This window comes from Cryptotermes secundus, unplaced genomic scaffold (assembly GCF_002891405.2).
Source record: "Cryptotermes secundus unplaced genomic scaffold, Csec_1.0 scaffold480, whole genome shotgun sequence".
NCBI lineage: Eukaryota > Metazoa > Arthropoda > Insecta > Blattodea > Kalotermitidae > Cryptotermes > Cryptotermes secundus.
In genome coordinates, this window is record NW_019732379.1 from 496,376 (window position 1) to 513,218 (window position 16,843).

Below are 16,843 nucleotides of genomic sequence, written 5' to 3' on the forward strand. Positions count from 1 at the left end.
GTTGGCCAGGGTCTTTAAGATTCTTGACTGTAGCTATAGCCGAAACCTTCCAGATTGAGGCCCTATTAATATCAATCAGCTGTACCCTTGCAGAGCCAATGGTTATAGATCCATATCCAACCAAACTGAGCATTGACATACTTCTCTTGGTCTTCTGGCAGCGGGTTGTCCAAGCCACCTGTCATTCACTAACAGGGACAGCTGAGCCCCCATCCCTGCTCCCAGCCAGTCCCACAATCAAGCCCTAGGCTAGCCTTAGTTAGGATGTCCAATTTCTCCAGTGCATTTAATTACATATAGACAATATACTAAAAGGCTCAAAATTATGGACTAATTATGCCTATGTTTATGTCAAGTACCAATAAACTGTTCTTTTGAACATTATAAGTAGTAAATGAGAGGTTATATTTGACAGAATCAGAACAAATTAAATTTGCTCAGTGATTCTTAACAGGAACCCCAGAAATCAAGGGGAGCTGGGATAGCAGTCAGTATAGCAAATGGCTATGGGCTGGACAACTGAGGGATCACAGTGCGAGTCCTGGTAGGATCAAGAATTTTCTCTTCTCCATGTCCTCCAGACTGGCTCTGGGGTCCACCCAACCTCCTATCCAAAGGGTACCGGGTCCTCTTTCCTAGGGGGGTAAAGCGGCCGGGGCGTGAAGCAGACCACTCACCTCCAACTATTGCCGAGGTCAAGAAAATGTGGATGTATACATCCACTCTCCCATACGCCTTCATGGCGTAATGCTTAATTAGTTAAGCATAGGGACAATTTTACCTTACCCCCCAATATCAAATATAACGGAAGTAGGCTGAGTAGTTTTGGAGACAAGACACTTATCATAGTTGATATATCCATTATGCTTTTATTTAATGCTGTAAGCGTAAAGAAATCGCAGTCAACTTACTATTCACCTGTGCTCTTCAGCCCGCCTTGTTTTAAGTTCCTGCATTCGGAATATCAACCAACCGTGTCGCATAAGAATCATGCTTGTATGTAGACCTCAGGAAATGCCGGCGTTAATAGGAAATCTGAATTGGAGCCAGTGAACAGTCCTCCTTGTCCATTTAATTTTTCGATCTTAGCGCCTAAGCGGGTTTCCTAAATGCCGGCGAAGCGATACGTGGGTCAAACTTCACAATTGCTAATACCGGTGTATTGTTATGCTGTTGTCAGTTAGAGCAACTACGTTTTACTAATGACGTTCAGTCCAATGAATATGACGAAATAACAATACAATAAAAAATGAAAACTGCTAATATTTGTTAGTACGTGTTATTGTGCCGTGCCTACATTTAATTTAAATATTTACCTTCTTCAGAAATATATGTCAATTTTGAGGATTTTGAAAGTGACAGCTACAATCTGTTGGCAGCAATGAAGCCATCGAAGGACTAAAATGGCTCTGAGAACTTACGGTGACAAGCCAATTAGTTTTCAAGTAGAAGAAAATGGGGAGTACTACTGTATTGGATCTGAGGTGAGTGTGTTAATTTAAAGAATTATGTTCAATTATTATAATAAAAAAGAATTCAGATTTTAACTGACGCTCTTTAATAAATTTCAGGCATCACGTCAGTTCGCTTGGTTAGGTGCATAGGTAATTAAATGGTACGAAATCGTTTGGCAGTTTACCGTAATATATTTTCTCCGTATATGATTAGTATTCTCATTCTTAGATGATCCATGATTGCGGTATATTACTTATGGGTTAATATTCTACTCAACATGGCGGAGAAATGCAATATATATATATATATATATTAGTTTTGGAGAGGTCCAGATTATTCATATGAAAACCAACCACCTTCGCAGATCTCATTTTATTACTTCTGTTTTTTGTCCCACTATTGGGAGGAGATTCAACCATTGCATGACTTGTAATGACATGACTGAAATGTATGAAGACAAGAAAAGTCTTCATTCCTCACAAGGGTAATGACATATTCCATGTTTAATTCTGTGACTGCCAAATACATGTCAAGATCACTTCGATATAGTGACTATAAGATAGATGGAGTGGTAACTACCTGATTTCACAACTCTTAAGTATTTCTTCAGAGTGCTGCCTTTGCGACAGTTTAATTCTTGGAATGGCCCCGTGAAAGCAAAATTTGCCTACTTGTACACTAACCACTGTTCTTGCCTTCAAAATACTCTCCTTGTGAAGCTATGTACTTCATGAGATGATGGTGCCACTGCCGGAAACAGTCTTGTAAATCGTTTTCTGGAATACCTCACAGTAATGTCATGTTGCGTTGGATGACAAGAATGTCAGCAAATGTTTATTCCTTCAGGGCATCTTTTAATTTTGGAAAGAGTAAAAAATCACAGGGGCTGAGTCAGGTGAATAAGGTGGATGGTCCAATTTTGTAATGGATTTCTTAGCCAGGAACTCGTGAACTCTTAACGCATCATGTGCAGGGGCATTGCCGCGGTGGAGAATCCACTTGTCAGGCCAGAGTTCAGGTTTTTTCCTTGTCAACACTTCCAAATAACACTGTTGATTACCCATTTGTCCTTGTGCAATGAACTCTGTTCTGATTTGCATCTGTCCTTTGCATTTTTGGCTGCCCACTTTTTGGGTCATCTTGCACACCTTCTTGCCCTTCCTTGAACTGCCTATGCCATTCAAAAACACTCACTTCTTAATAGCATATTCACCATAATAATACTAATTTTCACTAGCACTTTTACCAGTCTTCACACAAAACTTGATGTTTATCTGCTGCTCCAGATTCTTTCCACTCATTTTACTGCCAGCAGTCACATGCTACTTCCTCAGCTGCTTCAGGACGAATGACTCGAACAGAAGTTAGAACATGTCCACACGTGCTTGGGTACATGAGTTTGCCTGACTCAACACCCCAGTGATGGGCTGTGGCCATTCTGGAAAATAAATTGTCAGAACTTCTACATGGGCAGGGGTTCCTAAAGTGAGAGTCCAGAAGTCCGTGTTACTGCAGTTACCTCTTTATAACTGGTGATTGATTCTTAAACTATTTAACAGTGCTCTTTCAGTTGCACAGTTTGTATACTTTCTCGTTAGATGTAAATAGATCATGAATAATGCTATGGATTTAACTTTGTAGGGATCAAGATAAGGATAAAAATGTTGAAACAGTGCTGAAATACTACATTATGAAGGCATGCAGGGAACATACAGTTGTTATTTATTTATTTATTATTATTATTATTATTATTATTTTGGAAGGGGTGGGTTTCCCCAAGCACTGCGACTAGTTGTTAATCTAGTGTGCGTCCCCCTGTAATTATTCTACCAGTCGCCATGCCCTTCCAATACTGGTGCTCGCTATCAGCCCCGGTCAGCCACCTCTCTGGCAGTGGTCCCTGATACTTCCCCATCTACCGGAGGAATTGGAAACTACTTGGNATGTAAATAGATCATGAATAATGCTATGGATTTAACTTTGTAGGGATCAAGATAAGGATAAAAATGTTGAAACAGTGCTGAAATACTACATTATGAAGGCATGCAGGGAACATACAGTTGTTATTTATTTATTTATTATTATTATTATTATTATTATTTTGGAAGGGGTGGGTTTCCCCAAGCACTGCGACTAGTTGTTAATCTAGTGTGCGTCCCCCTGTAATTATTCTACCAGTCGCCATGCCCTTCCAATACTGGTGCTCGCTATCAGCCCCGGTCAGCCACCTCTCTGGCAGTGGTCCCTGATACTTCCCCATCTACCGGAGGAATTGGAAACTACTTGGGAGGGAAACTTTTTTTTGCCTAATTTTGCTCAGAGGTCTCCAAGAGACATGAGGATCTTTTGCGTGCTGTACGACATGGGACACACGGCTTAAAGTCCCTCCCGGAGGACTTGTTCCCTGAATTTTTCCGCCCTTAAAAATTCCACGACTTCCGCCGGGTTTGAATCCGCATACCTTGAGTCATGAAGTGGGAACGTTACCCCTAGACTATGGAGGCCGCTTGGACATAGAGTTACATGCAATCTAAACTTCTGTAGTAAATGAATGTGAGGAGTTGGCTACATGCTCTAGTCACAAGGAAAGAGAACCTTGTGCTTATTGCATAAAATACTGGGTTGGCCATGTAGATAATTTAGATGTAGTGTTGGAGATGAAAATTGGTTAAGATTGTTGTCATCTAGTATGTAACACCTTATAGTTTGGTAGATAGGTAGTGGGTTTTCTTCTACCTTGACGATAGAGGTACCAATTTCCTGCAAAATGTTGGTTCTGTTAATGTAAAATAGGCTGTCAAAATACTGGAGTAAAACAGTATAAGTATTCATCGCAGTTAAATTTGCCTGCATGTTCCAGAACATCTTTTGTTCATGTTCAGGAGCCATCAAAACATGTTAGGTTCATTTGATAAAGATGGCCATTTGTATTGTTTCATTGGTGTATTTTTAGAGTATAGAATACATATATTACAGGCTAATACAGCAGAGTGACTCCAAAAATGGAAGTTGGTACTTTTCTCCCAAACTACATGGGGTCACATCCCAGTAGATCATAATCTTAGTACTTTGTGCTCTGACACGAAAGCTGAAAATATTCTGTAATTGTAGAGAATGAACCCTGGTAATCTGTCTCATAGCCAGTCACTTTTGCTGGATACATATCATAACTTATCTTGTTTAGATATTTTGAAGAAATGTTGTACCTAGTAGTTTAGGAATGTTTTATTCTTCACTTTTGTGCACCTTTGCTGAGAAATTATTGTACTGTATTTTAAAATTCAGCTCATCTCTCTAAAGGACAAGCTGCCTTGTGTAAATGGTATCTCATCAAAGATCTATGATAATATGACCTGTAAGTATTTTTTCTTAAGAAGGGGCACAAGTAATCTTGTATGTTAAAGGTAATTTGATTATATTTAGTTGTTCTTTATGTTGCTAAAATATATTGTCATTTTATCTTACTTTCATAAACTTTGTAATGGTTTCAGTATTCATTCATTCATTCATTCATTTCCTTTATTTTCCATATATCCATACAGGTAACAAACCTAGGATGTGGAAATGGCCCCTTTGAAAATAGATATATAAAAATACATATACAAAATTACATGAGTCACATAATCAAAATCACTTACATTAATCAATATAAATATAAATAATAATATAAAGTAAAAAAATTAATAAGCTTTTAATTAATAAACATAATTTAAAAATAGCTTATTATAAAATTTGAATTAATAAAATTTTATTTAAGTTACTTGTATTAACTGAATCAAATAAATTACAAATTTACACACTTATGAACAGTTATGTTGATAATATTCATCCATGGAATAAAAAGAATGATGATATAAAAACTTCTTCAATGCAGATTTAAAACTTCTCTCATTAGTAGCCAAAATTTTTATTGTTTAAGGAAGATTATTAAAAACTTTAATACATAGTATATACGGACCTTTATTGTATTTTGTTGGGTTCACTGCAGGTAAATATAAATTATTGAGGACTCTAGTTTTATATTTGTGAAGCTCATTGTTAAAATTAAATAAATGTTGATTATTAATTGTGTATAAAAGTAATGAATATATATACCGAGAGCAGAACATCATTATTTCCAAATTCTTAGGAATGCCCCTACAAGACTCTCTTGGTCTAGAATTCGTCATAGTTCTAATAACTTTCTTTTGCAATATAAAAACTTTGTTAACACAAGAAGAGCCACCCCCAAAAATTATACCATAACTTATAATAGAATGTATATGAACATAATAAATTAGCTTTAATGTATCTAAAGGGACAATATATTTTATATTTCTCAGTTGCCTTATAGTTTAAGATTTTCTGATCTTATTTTCAATTACAGGTTGGGAATTACCTGCGCTTGTTTCGTGGGTCCCTATACAAGAAGTATCCTGGGATGTACCGCAGGAGCATCACAAATGATGAAAGAAAGAAATTGGTTGAACTGGGTTGGTATATTCTAGCAATCCCTTGTGACCTTATCTGAAAGAAAAATTGTTACATACTTCTACACTGTGGAGGAATACTATTGTTATAAATAAGAATTTTGAAATTTGACTGTATCTAAAGTATTGAAATTTCTGATTTTATGACTATAAATTTTGATTATTTTGATTGTAAGATGTCAACTTTATGTTTTTAAATGTACTATTATGTGTATAACTATTGTGGTTATATTGCATGTTTTTATAATTTGTCCAATCATGTATAAGAAAATTTATTGTGTTAACTGGTTTCAATCAGTCTTGAAACTATGCATGTGGTTATATTGCATGTTTTTATAATTTGTCCAATCATGTATAAGAAAATTTATTGTGTTAACTGGTTTCAATCAGTCTTGAAACTATGCATGTCTGGGACTTGTTCCACATCCAATGGCATTTTAGCCCCTCTGGATCTATGGAATTGGAAATACATGTGAAATATGAAATAAATTGCACTTAAAAGACTGAAAGAGTAATATTACCTGAAAGGACCAGTGTGTCAGACTTATGAAGTTGTTCTTGAGCCCCATGCTGTGCACATGAGACAAGCTGTTTGTTAGTCCATAATGGGTTAATGGTCATTCATGTAAAATTAATGTACAGAATGTCTGAGAAGTCAGAAATCAATGATGTAATTAATTTGTATCTCATGTTTCTTGCAGGTATTTGTGTTGCTGAGTCCAGAGGAGCAGATTGAGATTGTGTTGTTATGCTGCCTGTTTCTGTGCCCAACCCTCATGTCCACATTGCAGCACAGTCTCATTTTGCCCTTCTAGGCTTGGTGTCATGATCACTTGCATGTAAAAAGGTACTAATTAATTGTGGAACTGATTTCTGACTTATTGGACATCTGTGTATTATAAGCAAGTTGTGTGGCTTTGAGCCAGATCTTATGCTCATTTCAGGTGACTTGAAAAGTTTGCACGTAAGATTAGTTTTCTTGGGAAAGTTTGCACGTAAGATTAGTTTTCTTGGGAAGGTAGAATAGAAACAAATAATGTTTATGAAGAAAGCTGTCTTCTGGGATGTGGCACCAAGTAGATATTGTGTTAACCGACGTTTCAGAGGAACGTGTCACCTCAATCTTCAGGGTAGAAGAAATCCGTGAGTGAACCAGCTAGAGCAGGTGCAACAGACTCAGTCTGTCTAGATGGCGCCACATCCCAGAAGATGGCTTTCCTCATAGTCACTGCCATGAAAACCTCAAATCTTACAAATAATGTTTAGTTTAGTATCAGTATCACAACTGTGTTAGCACATTCATTGTGTGGGCGATTGCAGTGGGAAACTAAACTTTCCTCCGAATACTTCGTTTTCCCCCTGCCAGTTTTCATTCCACCAATTGCTCCATAATCACCCTCACTTATCATCGGGCTGGTACAGTAGTCCAGAAGTGGCCGCAGTACAAGGGACTTAGTCCCACCCCACTAGCAATAATAAAAAAAAAATAATGCACTATGTGGAATGATGTCACACTTCAAAATCAAAATTATTCTTCTTTAGATGTAGTAGGCCTGAAGACAAATCACTGGAACACATCAGTTGATTATTATCCATGTCTGTATATCATTTCACTTCCGTGCATTAATATAAATATCATTTTATTTATGTATGTAGTTGGGGCACGCAGTAGCATAGTTGGTTGAGGCACTGTGCTAGAAGCCGGAAGGTCATGGGTTTGAGTCCCATCGATTTGGATTTTTTTCAATTGTCCCAATCCTTCCAGCCGCACTATGGCCCTGGGTTCAACTCAGCTTCTAACAGAAATGAGTACCAGGAATCTTCCTGGGGGATAAAGGGTGGCCGGTGCATAAGGCCGACAACCTTATCACCATCTGTGAGCCGATTGTCTAGAAAATGTGGGAGTCTCAGCCTCTCCCAATGCTATGGGCCTCCACAGCCTGTTACCTTTATGTATGTAGTCATCTTATGAAATTTGATCACTTCTTGTACATTTCCTATTTTTTTGCACTGGCCTATGGATATGGGCAATTGTACCACTATCTCAGATTTAAACTTGTTCATGTGATTGATATATTGAATATAGGGCACAGTTTGGGATGTGTATGTAGGTTCCATCATTGCTTTAAGTGCGATGCACTCAAGCTGAAGCATTTATGTTCCTGATTTACCATCGTTCACAAGTTTTGGTAGGATAATGACATTTCTTTTTTTAGCGATTTCATGAGCTTTCTACTCCTGCAGGTTTAAGCCAACATGTATTGGCATCAAGTGTTTCTCTCCTGCGAGCTTCTGAAGTAGAGGACGTAATTGATGGCAATGATGAAAAGTACAAAGCTGTGTCTGTCCATTCATCAGAACCTCCAATTCCGAGGTAATCATGAATATAAGTTCAAAGCAGCTTCTTTGTTGCAGTGTCAGTCACATTTGTATTAAGATTATTTTTAACATTTTTGTAGGGAAGGAAAGTCAAAAAAAAGCATGCCATGGGTGCCATCATTGCCCAACAGCTCACACCTTGATGCTGTTCCTCAGGCTACACCAATCAACAGAAACAGAGTCAGTAACAAAAAAGTTCGAACATTCCCGCTATGGTAATGTATTGTTTTTAAACATTTATTTATTATTTATACTGCTGGAATTTAAACCATTCATTTTACAGCATTGCAGAAGAGACTGTTAAGGGCACATTCAGTTTTACATTTTACAGTATTATATTTCCATGTAGAGGGGCATGTGATAGCGTAGTTGGTCCAGGCACTATGCTACAAGCCGGAAGGTTGCGGGATCAAATCCGGATGAGGTCATTGAATTCTTTCAATTTACCTAATCCTTCCAGCTGCACTATGTACGTGGGGTCTACTCAGCCTTGGGCACAAATGAGTACCAGGATTATTCTTGGAATATTCTTGGGGTAAAGGGTGGCTGGCGCATAGGGCTGACAACCTTACCGCCATTTATGAGCCGATTGTCTAGAAAATATTTGAACCTCAGTATCTCACAACCTTATGGGCCTCCAAGGCCTGTTACAGGGATACCTTTACTTTACTTTACTCGTATATTTCCATGTAGATATTGCAGAATTTATAAGGGTATAAATTTAAACTTCAGATTGATAGTAATGTGCTTGTCTTAACTTAGGTGAATTTATTTAAACAGATGCTTTATATTTGCTAGTTGTCCTACACTTAACAGCTTACTTGATATCATACTGAAGTTATTTATTTCTGACTTGTATTATTCTTTGTGGCTTCGCTTAAGCCAGTTTATCAGGCCGTGCCATAGCTCAAGCGGTCAGTTGCTGGCTTCCCGGGTTTGATCCCGGGTCTGGTCAAGTGGGATTTGTGGTGGACACAGTGGCGCTGGGGTGGATTTTCTCCAAGTACTTCGGTTTCCCCTGCCAATCTTCATTCCACCAAATTCTCCATCGTCATAATCACCTGGGGCAGGTACAACAGGCCAATCAGTGGCCGCCATGCTGAGTGGACCAAGCTGGACCCCACCCCCCACTAAGCGAAGCCAGTTTATTCTTTGAGAATCCCAGTAACTTGTGATCAGTATAGGTGTTCTTAGATGATTCCTGTGTATGTTGGTGAAATGACTGAAATAATAAGAACTGCATTACATGTTTAAGAAGTGCTTGTATTGTCTGCATTTCTTTGCATAACTGATATTTGTATTGCATGTATTTTTGCCCTGAAATAGATTCTTTGTATTAGATTCAACAAATGAGTTTCTATGTACATTTTACAGTGGCTGATGTGCATTGTCACAAAATTACGAAATCGTGCTAAGTGCTTTGTATGAATTGAACAGATGGTTCTGTTCAGTGCATAGTTTGTTTATATTTCTTAATGGTTTATTTAATGATTATGTTTGTAATCTGGACTATACATTTTCAAATGATAGGATTGTTAGCAAATAATGAATTAGAAAGGATGTGGAAAAAATGATCATGTCCTAATTTGAGGAGGAATGAATAAAACCATAAAAACTGGTCTCTGAGCTGGGATCTGAACCCAACATCTTACAATTATAGTATGAGAAGAATGAATACAAGAATACAGTGGAATGTGTCCAGTTTTTAATTACTGAATAATTATGATGCCATACACGTTTCAGCCTCAGATGTCCGTTTTCAGGGGTGTTCAGTGTTAAGAGAAAACTTTTGAACTGATCATAAAACATCATGCACATTTCAAAATAATATTGTAACAGATTTGATCAATGCGTTGCTGAGCAATGGCTCAACAAACAGGCTGCAACAATAGAGGGGAAACTGTTTTCTTTGTGGTCTGTGCTGAGCAAAAGCACATTGCCAGGCAACACAGCGGTATCTGCAGTAAGGACTGCTGTCAAATTAAATGGTTGATAAGATAAAAGTTTTTGTGATGTTATTGAAGGTAAGATTTAGGGGTATATAATTTCATCTTCTGTGAAGAAATTGTGAGTTTATAAATGTCGTGATAGTAAACTGTCCATTATTTCATTAACTTTGAGATTTTCTGAGATACCAAAAATAGGATCCTTGATATATATGTACACAAACAGTCTTCAGTGTATCTGTCTATGCAGTTCTTGATTTAAGTACTACTTCTCACTGTGTACCTTTTACCATTTCAGTTTTGATGATACAGACCCTTCAACAATTGCTGAAAATGCTTCTCAGGTTGAACTGCTAGTTCCAATTCGACTGGACATGGAAATAGAAGGACAGAAGTTGCGTGATACTTTCACATGGAACAAAAATGGTAAGACCAATAAATACGAGGGTTGGAACTTTAATAATGGCAACTATTTATTTACAGCTGATACAAAATAGATGCATGTTTCAAAGTTTTACTGTCCTCTGGAACAGTTCTGAAGCGAATGCCACAAAGTGGTTCCTTCATCTTGGGAATCAAGTCGAAGTCACAAGGGCTTAAGTCTGGGGAGTATGGTGGATGGTACAGCACTCCCAGCCCCATCAATCAAACAAATAAGCCATAGCTTGCACTGCATGCAGCCAAGCACTGTCCTGCAAAATGATGGGTGGGTTCTGCAGAAAGTGTCGCCGCTTCTTTCTCAAAGGTGGTCGCAGGTTGTGTTCCAAAAATGAACACCAATACTGCACATTGACGGTCTGCTGTCAGGGAATGGTATGCGGTTGGATAACACCATCACAGTTGTACACAAGAATCACCATAACTTTCACATTGCTGGGGTTCTGACGAACTTTTGTTTTTCGTGGTGACCCGTAATGATGCTGTTTGTTCGATTGGCGTTTCGTTTTCATATAATTTGGCCCATGTCTCATCCAGCATAAGAGATCCTCTCCTTCACGCTCATAACGCTACAAGTGGTTACAAGCAGCGTCATATCGTAGCCATTTCTGCATTTCTGTCAAATCATGTGGAACCCATCATGATGCATGTAACTAATGTGTGGTATCAGCAACATTATTTGGTTCCATTGTATGGTGTCTCTACAGCAGTGTTGCCACTATTAAAGTTCCAACTCTCGTATATGACAGTAAACTCTCACCTTGTGAATTATTAAACTCAGTGTCTGGCAAAAAGTATGAAGTTTATGAAATGTAATATCTGTAGTGTTATCAAAATGGAATTGTATCTGAAAAGCCAAGACAAGAGAAGGATGCAAAACTGCAAAGAACAAATTTTTGTTCTGTATAAAAATTCGGATTCATTGTAATTAAACTTTTTGAGTTAATGTCTTGAGTACCTGGTATTTGAAGGATGAAATGTTGAAATCAGGTGCCAGAGGTCTTGTTCCATTTGAGATAATTCTGCATGACTTTCCAGCCTCACACTCTGACAAAGTCAGAACTTTTGAATGTAGGGAATACTGTACCATGGTTTGGGTTTCATTTTAGGGTGTAGGTCTCCTCTGATGGCCATCATCTTTATTGGGACAGATGGAATCTGATCCAGTTAATGTTTCCCTGTCATGAGGATTTCTTCACACTTGCCAGGCATTCAAAACACAAGCCTTTCAGTGAGCAGTGACTGTGTACCTCTGTTTCAGAGAGTTTAATCACTCCAGAACAATTTGCTGAGGTTCTGTGTGATGATCTGGATCTGAACCCATTGACATTTGTACCTGCAATAGCTCAGGCCATACGTCAGCAGATTGATGGCTTTCCAACAGACAGCATTATTGAAGAGAACTGTGACCAAAGGGTTATTATCAAGGTAACTGATCTCATGGAGCATGGTCCTTATTGAGAGTCCAGTAGCCACTCAGCTAGTGAAGAAATTTTTTACCTTTTGTGAAACCTGGAGTTTCAGTAGCTGGCTATACATGTACAGTTTCTCTGATAGTTTTGGACCATCATGGCTCTGATCTTTGGAGGTAGTTTGTATGTACGAGGGGGTACCCAAAAGAAACCAAACTTATTTTTTTTTAACTTATTTATTCAAATTTTAAGCACAAACCTTCAATCCCCTTCAAAGTACTCTCCACTTACACTAATACACTTGTCTAGTCTTTTATTCCATTTTTCAAAACATTGTCTAAATTCATCTTTTGAGATGCTTGACAGCGCCTCCGTCGTTTTTTCCTTCACCTCAGCAACATCAGCAAAACGCTTTCCTGTCATGTCTCTTTTCATTCAAGGAAACAAAAAAAAGTCGCACGGGGCAAGGTCGGGTGAGTATGGAGGGTGAGGAACAGGGGTCCTACCATTTTTGGTCAAGAATTGTCGTACAGACAGGGCTGTGTGAGCAGGGGCATTGTCATAATGGAAAAACCAGTCACCCGACTGCCACACGTCACTCCCGACAGCTCCACAATTTCTTCAATGGTCCGTCGTCGATCTTCCTTGATGATTTCACGAATTTTTTCAACATTTTCATGTGTTCGGGCCATGGAAGGATGACCAGAACGAGGTTTGTCATCAATTGACATTTCACCATTTTTGAAACGGGAAAACCACTCAAACACATGAGTTTTCCCCATAGCATCGTCCTTGTATGCCGTTTTTAACATTTCAAGAGTTTCTGTTCCACTTTTCCCGAGCAAAAAGCAGAATTTCACCGCCGCACGGTGTTCACGAAAATCAGCCATTGCAAAAACGACGATCACACAAAACAGTTGTCACTATAAACTCTGCCGAAACTAGTCCTTACCTTCTGAAGCAACGGTAGTCAGCTTATCAACTCAGGAATGTTAGCTCTATGCGCTCATAGCGGGAAAACGCGGTACTACAAAAGCTCTGCCCACAAAAAAATTAGTTCGATTTCTTTTTGGTACCCATCTTATGCACATATGCCACCCTAGTCAAGGTCTGTTCAAACTACTTCTAGAGATTTTAAGTGCAGTTCTGCAGTCCTCACATATATGGATTTGGAACTGGTAGTTTCTAGCAGCAAAGCTATTTGAAAGAGTTCTGCCTTTTGGGGTGTAATTACATGTAGAACTCTGAAATGTCAGTTGACTTTCACTGAACTATACTGGCATTGTATCACACAAGATAGGAATTTTCATAACTGCTGCTGTGAGAATATCAAATCCAGCAGTGGTGTTATTTGTGTTTATCTCAAAGGGCACGAATACATCTTCATTTCACATAACCAACTTTTAACCCATCTGTGATGACGTTCAGACATAATCATTAATAATTAATATACAACACAGTCCAGTAAAATAGCACATTGTTTCATCTGCAAACACATAACTTCCATGTTGACAGAAGAACTGAGGGTCAAGTATTTGCCTAAAGTGAAAGATTTTCAGTCCACATCAACTTTGCAGATTTCTTGCCAATGAGTTATGACAGTTTTGATCGTATGCAGGCTTAATTGCAGATGTTTCTGCTGCAGTTCAAAGTCACAGATGAAGACAGTGTGTGCAGAATTGCAGTGTTCAGAAGAACTTGCCATTGGACTGTATTCTGATCCAGTTGAATCCAGTCCACACCTTAACATTCAATTTCTTTAACTCTTCAATGCTGCTGTATATGTAAATACTAGCTGTTGTTCAAAAAATGAACCCACTGAAATTTGAGTATCTTTTGATCTAATGAACAAATTTGTTTGAAAGTGTTGAAGTATATACTTAAAAATCTTTTAGAATTTAAATATATTTGAAAATAATACATTATTTTTCATTATCTTAATTATATTTTGTATGGTAATCTGATTTATGCCAAGCTTATTGCAAGCCTCAGGTTGGAAGATGATGACACACCCTTCTTATTCCCCATGTGATGTACTCTGTGTTTTCTTTGATGAAGAATCCATATTTATTGACATCAGTTTGAATCTTCATGTTAAATAAACAAAGAAATAAATTAAATTGGTTGTGTATTCAAGCACTCAGGTATTAAAAAATGCATGTTATCAGTATGGACATTTAGTTTATTTCTGCACTTTTTGTTTCCTTTTGTAGTTGAACATCCATGTTGGCAATACTTCTCTAGTGGATCAGGTTGAGTGGGATATGAGTGAAAAGGATAACAACCCAGAACATTTTGCAATGAAATTATGTGCAGAACTGGGTTTGGGAGGTGAATTTGTTACAGCAATTGCATACAGTATCCGTGGACAGCTTAGTTGGCATCAAAGGACATATGCATTTAGGTATGTAATATTGTCCTTGAAATTATTGTTCGTTTCTTTCACAGTTTACAAAGAATCAATGAATATATAATCATTTTTATAGGTGTTCAGATGCAGAGGGGAGATTCTGAATATCACATTTGGTGTGGTCTTGGATATATAGTATAATCAGATGTCCTACCATTTATTCCATTGTAATAGACATATAAGATGTATTTTATTCTGTTAATTCATTGGCCTGCTTACTGGCAACTTGCTTTTGCGAGACCTGTAGGAGAGGACATTGTCAAAAAGAAGCTAAAGATGAATAACAGTATTGAATCCCTAAGAAATAAATGCTTGTTGTGAGAGTATCAAAATTAGATCCTCAAACACTGGTAGGCATGTTGCTCCTTCATTATCTAACTGAAAACAAGAAATACTGGGGATCCTTGACTGCACTCAGGCAAGCAAAGGGACTCATATGAGGACCCTCAGCTAAAAAAGTGAAGGAACTGTTGAAGTTAAACAGGAACCAGCTGTGATGGACGGTGGGACTACTTACAGGACACTGTACCTTAAAGGACACCTCTTCAAACTGGGACTAAGTGATAGTCCCACTTGTGAGAGGTGTCAAGAAGAAAATGAAACAGCCACACATATCCTGTGTGAATGTGAGGCCTTAGCTTATTTAAGATTATGTCACTTGGGTCAATACTTTATGGAACCAAGCGACTATTTCGAAACCCCCACATACAAAATCCTGTGCTTCCTGAGGGGATAATCAAAAGGGGAAGCACAATGGACCACTGAAGGTCGCGGTGCAAGGGCCGAGAAGGCCCACCCCTTATACATACATTCATCTAACTGAAAGGAGTTAGAGAAAAACCTTCAAAATATGTTGATGTACTCCGAAGATCCTTACCAGATGTCTTGTGGTCTGACTGGAGCCAGGGTATCAATTCAACAATTTGTTTAGGGCAGTTGTCCTGCTGTTAAAGAACTGAACAGTCTTAGTCATGTTGTTTTAAAATGTTTATGATGTTTTATGACCAGATTTAAAGTTACTTAGATATTATCCTTACTGGGGGGACTATGTGCTGCCCTTCATTCCCAAGTTTTTATTAGTTACTGATGCAGGTAGTTGTAATTGAGATGCTGGAGCTGAGTTGACATGTGGAATTCTCCTTTCTTTTGTTATTAGTGAAGCTCCTCTTCCTACAGTAGAAGTTCCTTTTCGGCCACCATCTGAAGCTGACCAGTGGTCACCATTCCTTGAGACTCTCACTGATGCTGAGATGGAAAAGAAAATTCGTGACCAGGATCGAAACACTAGGTAATTTTTGACTGAAATCACCAAACATTTTACCCTACATAAGTGCAGAATGGATGTGGAAGCTGACCCCTCACCTCCAACTAGTGCCGAGGTTGAGAGAACTGGATCTATACATCCACTCCCCTGTACATCCTCATGGTGTAGTGCTTAATTAGTTAAGCACAGGGACAACTTTACATTTTAACTTTACTAATTTATATTGACAGAAGAGGGCAGCAGAGAAACAGAGCCTGTGACTGAAAGGTTTGAAATATGCCATAGTTGCTTTGTCTCCAGCTCTAACCATTTCATAAATGTAACATCATTCTGTTCACAGTTTATACTAAAAGACAAAACTTACGTCTGCAAAAGTAGTTTTGAGTCAGTGCCAAATGCATGTTACTGTCACCTTACTCGTATGTCCATTAAAATATGTTAACACATTGGAATCTCATAATTACATTTTCCATCAAGGAACTTTCACATTTGTAATGTTCAGTTTTTATGGATATCAGCCTAGTTCCACAAAGGTTGATATTTACACACTTCTTTTTTTGACAAAACTAGAGGCGTAGCCTGTATACAGGCCAGACCATTCTTATTGGCAGAATTCTCTAAATACATATCTATGCCTGTTTCTATTCCTGTGACTCATTACATGCTCCATTATATTGAGAGTGTCAAAAGAAGTTGCATGTCTCCTACTGATGCAGCCCCCTAGAGCCCTCTTTTATCAAGCCCAAAGTATCTGTTGCTGGCAGAAGTTGTCACTGCCAATATTCAGTACTAGACTGTATGCAGGGAGTTTTTAGTTCACCCACAAAGACACTCATATCTGTAGAAAATAGCAACAACCATGAAATCATTTTGTTTCTTCTGTAAAATTTCATTGCAGTGACTCCATTCCCATTTCAGAACAATGGTCAAAATACAGGGTGTCCCAGGAGGAATGTGCCAAACTTCGGGAGGGTGTTCCTTATGTTAAAGTATGCCGATATAACCCAAAACACCTATGTCCAAAGTTGAACGGTTACGGAGATAATGGCCCGAGAAAAGTGTGGGCTTCT

The 16,843-nt window shown here is 38.2% G+C and overlaps 1 protein-coding gene across 1 annotated transcript in view; it reads left to right on the plus strand.

Moving 5' to 3' along the window:
- The first annotated feature begins 1,377 nt into the window (after positions 1-1,377).
- LOC111867587 (SWI/SNF-related matrix-associated actin-dependent regulator of chromatin subfamily B member 1) overlaps positions 1,378-16,843 on the plus strand; it is an 18,162-nt gene continuing 2,696 nt past the window's right edge. Inside the window, exons 1-8 of the mRNA XM_023857573.2 lie at positions 1,378-1,484; positions 5,822-5,927; positions 8,169-8,298; positions 8,384-8,518; positions 10,548-10,675; positions 11,949-12,115; positions 14,313-14,503; positions 15,666-15,797. Of these exons, the coding sequence (XP_023713341.1) occupies positions 1,404-1,484; positions 5,822-5,927; positions 8,169-8,298; positions 8,384-8,518; positions 10,548-10,675; positions 11,949-12,115; positions 14,313-14,503; positions 15,666-15,797 (1,070 nt within the window). The 5' untranslated portion in view covers positions 1,378-1,403. The remainder of the gene's footprint in view (positions 1,485-5,821; positions 5,928-8,168; positions 8,299-8,383; positions 8,519-10,547; positions 10,676-11,948; positions 12,116-14,312; positions 14,504-15,665; positions 15,798-16,843) is intronic.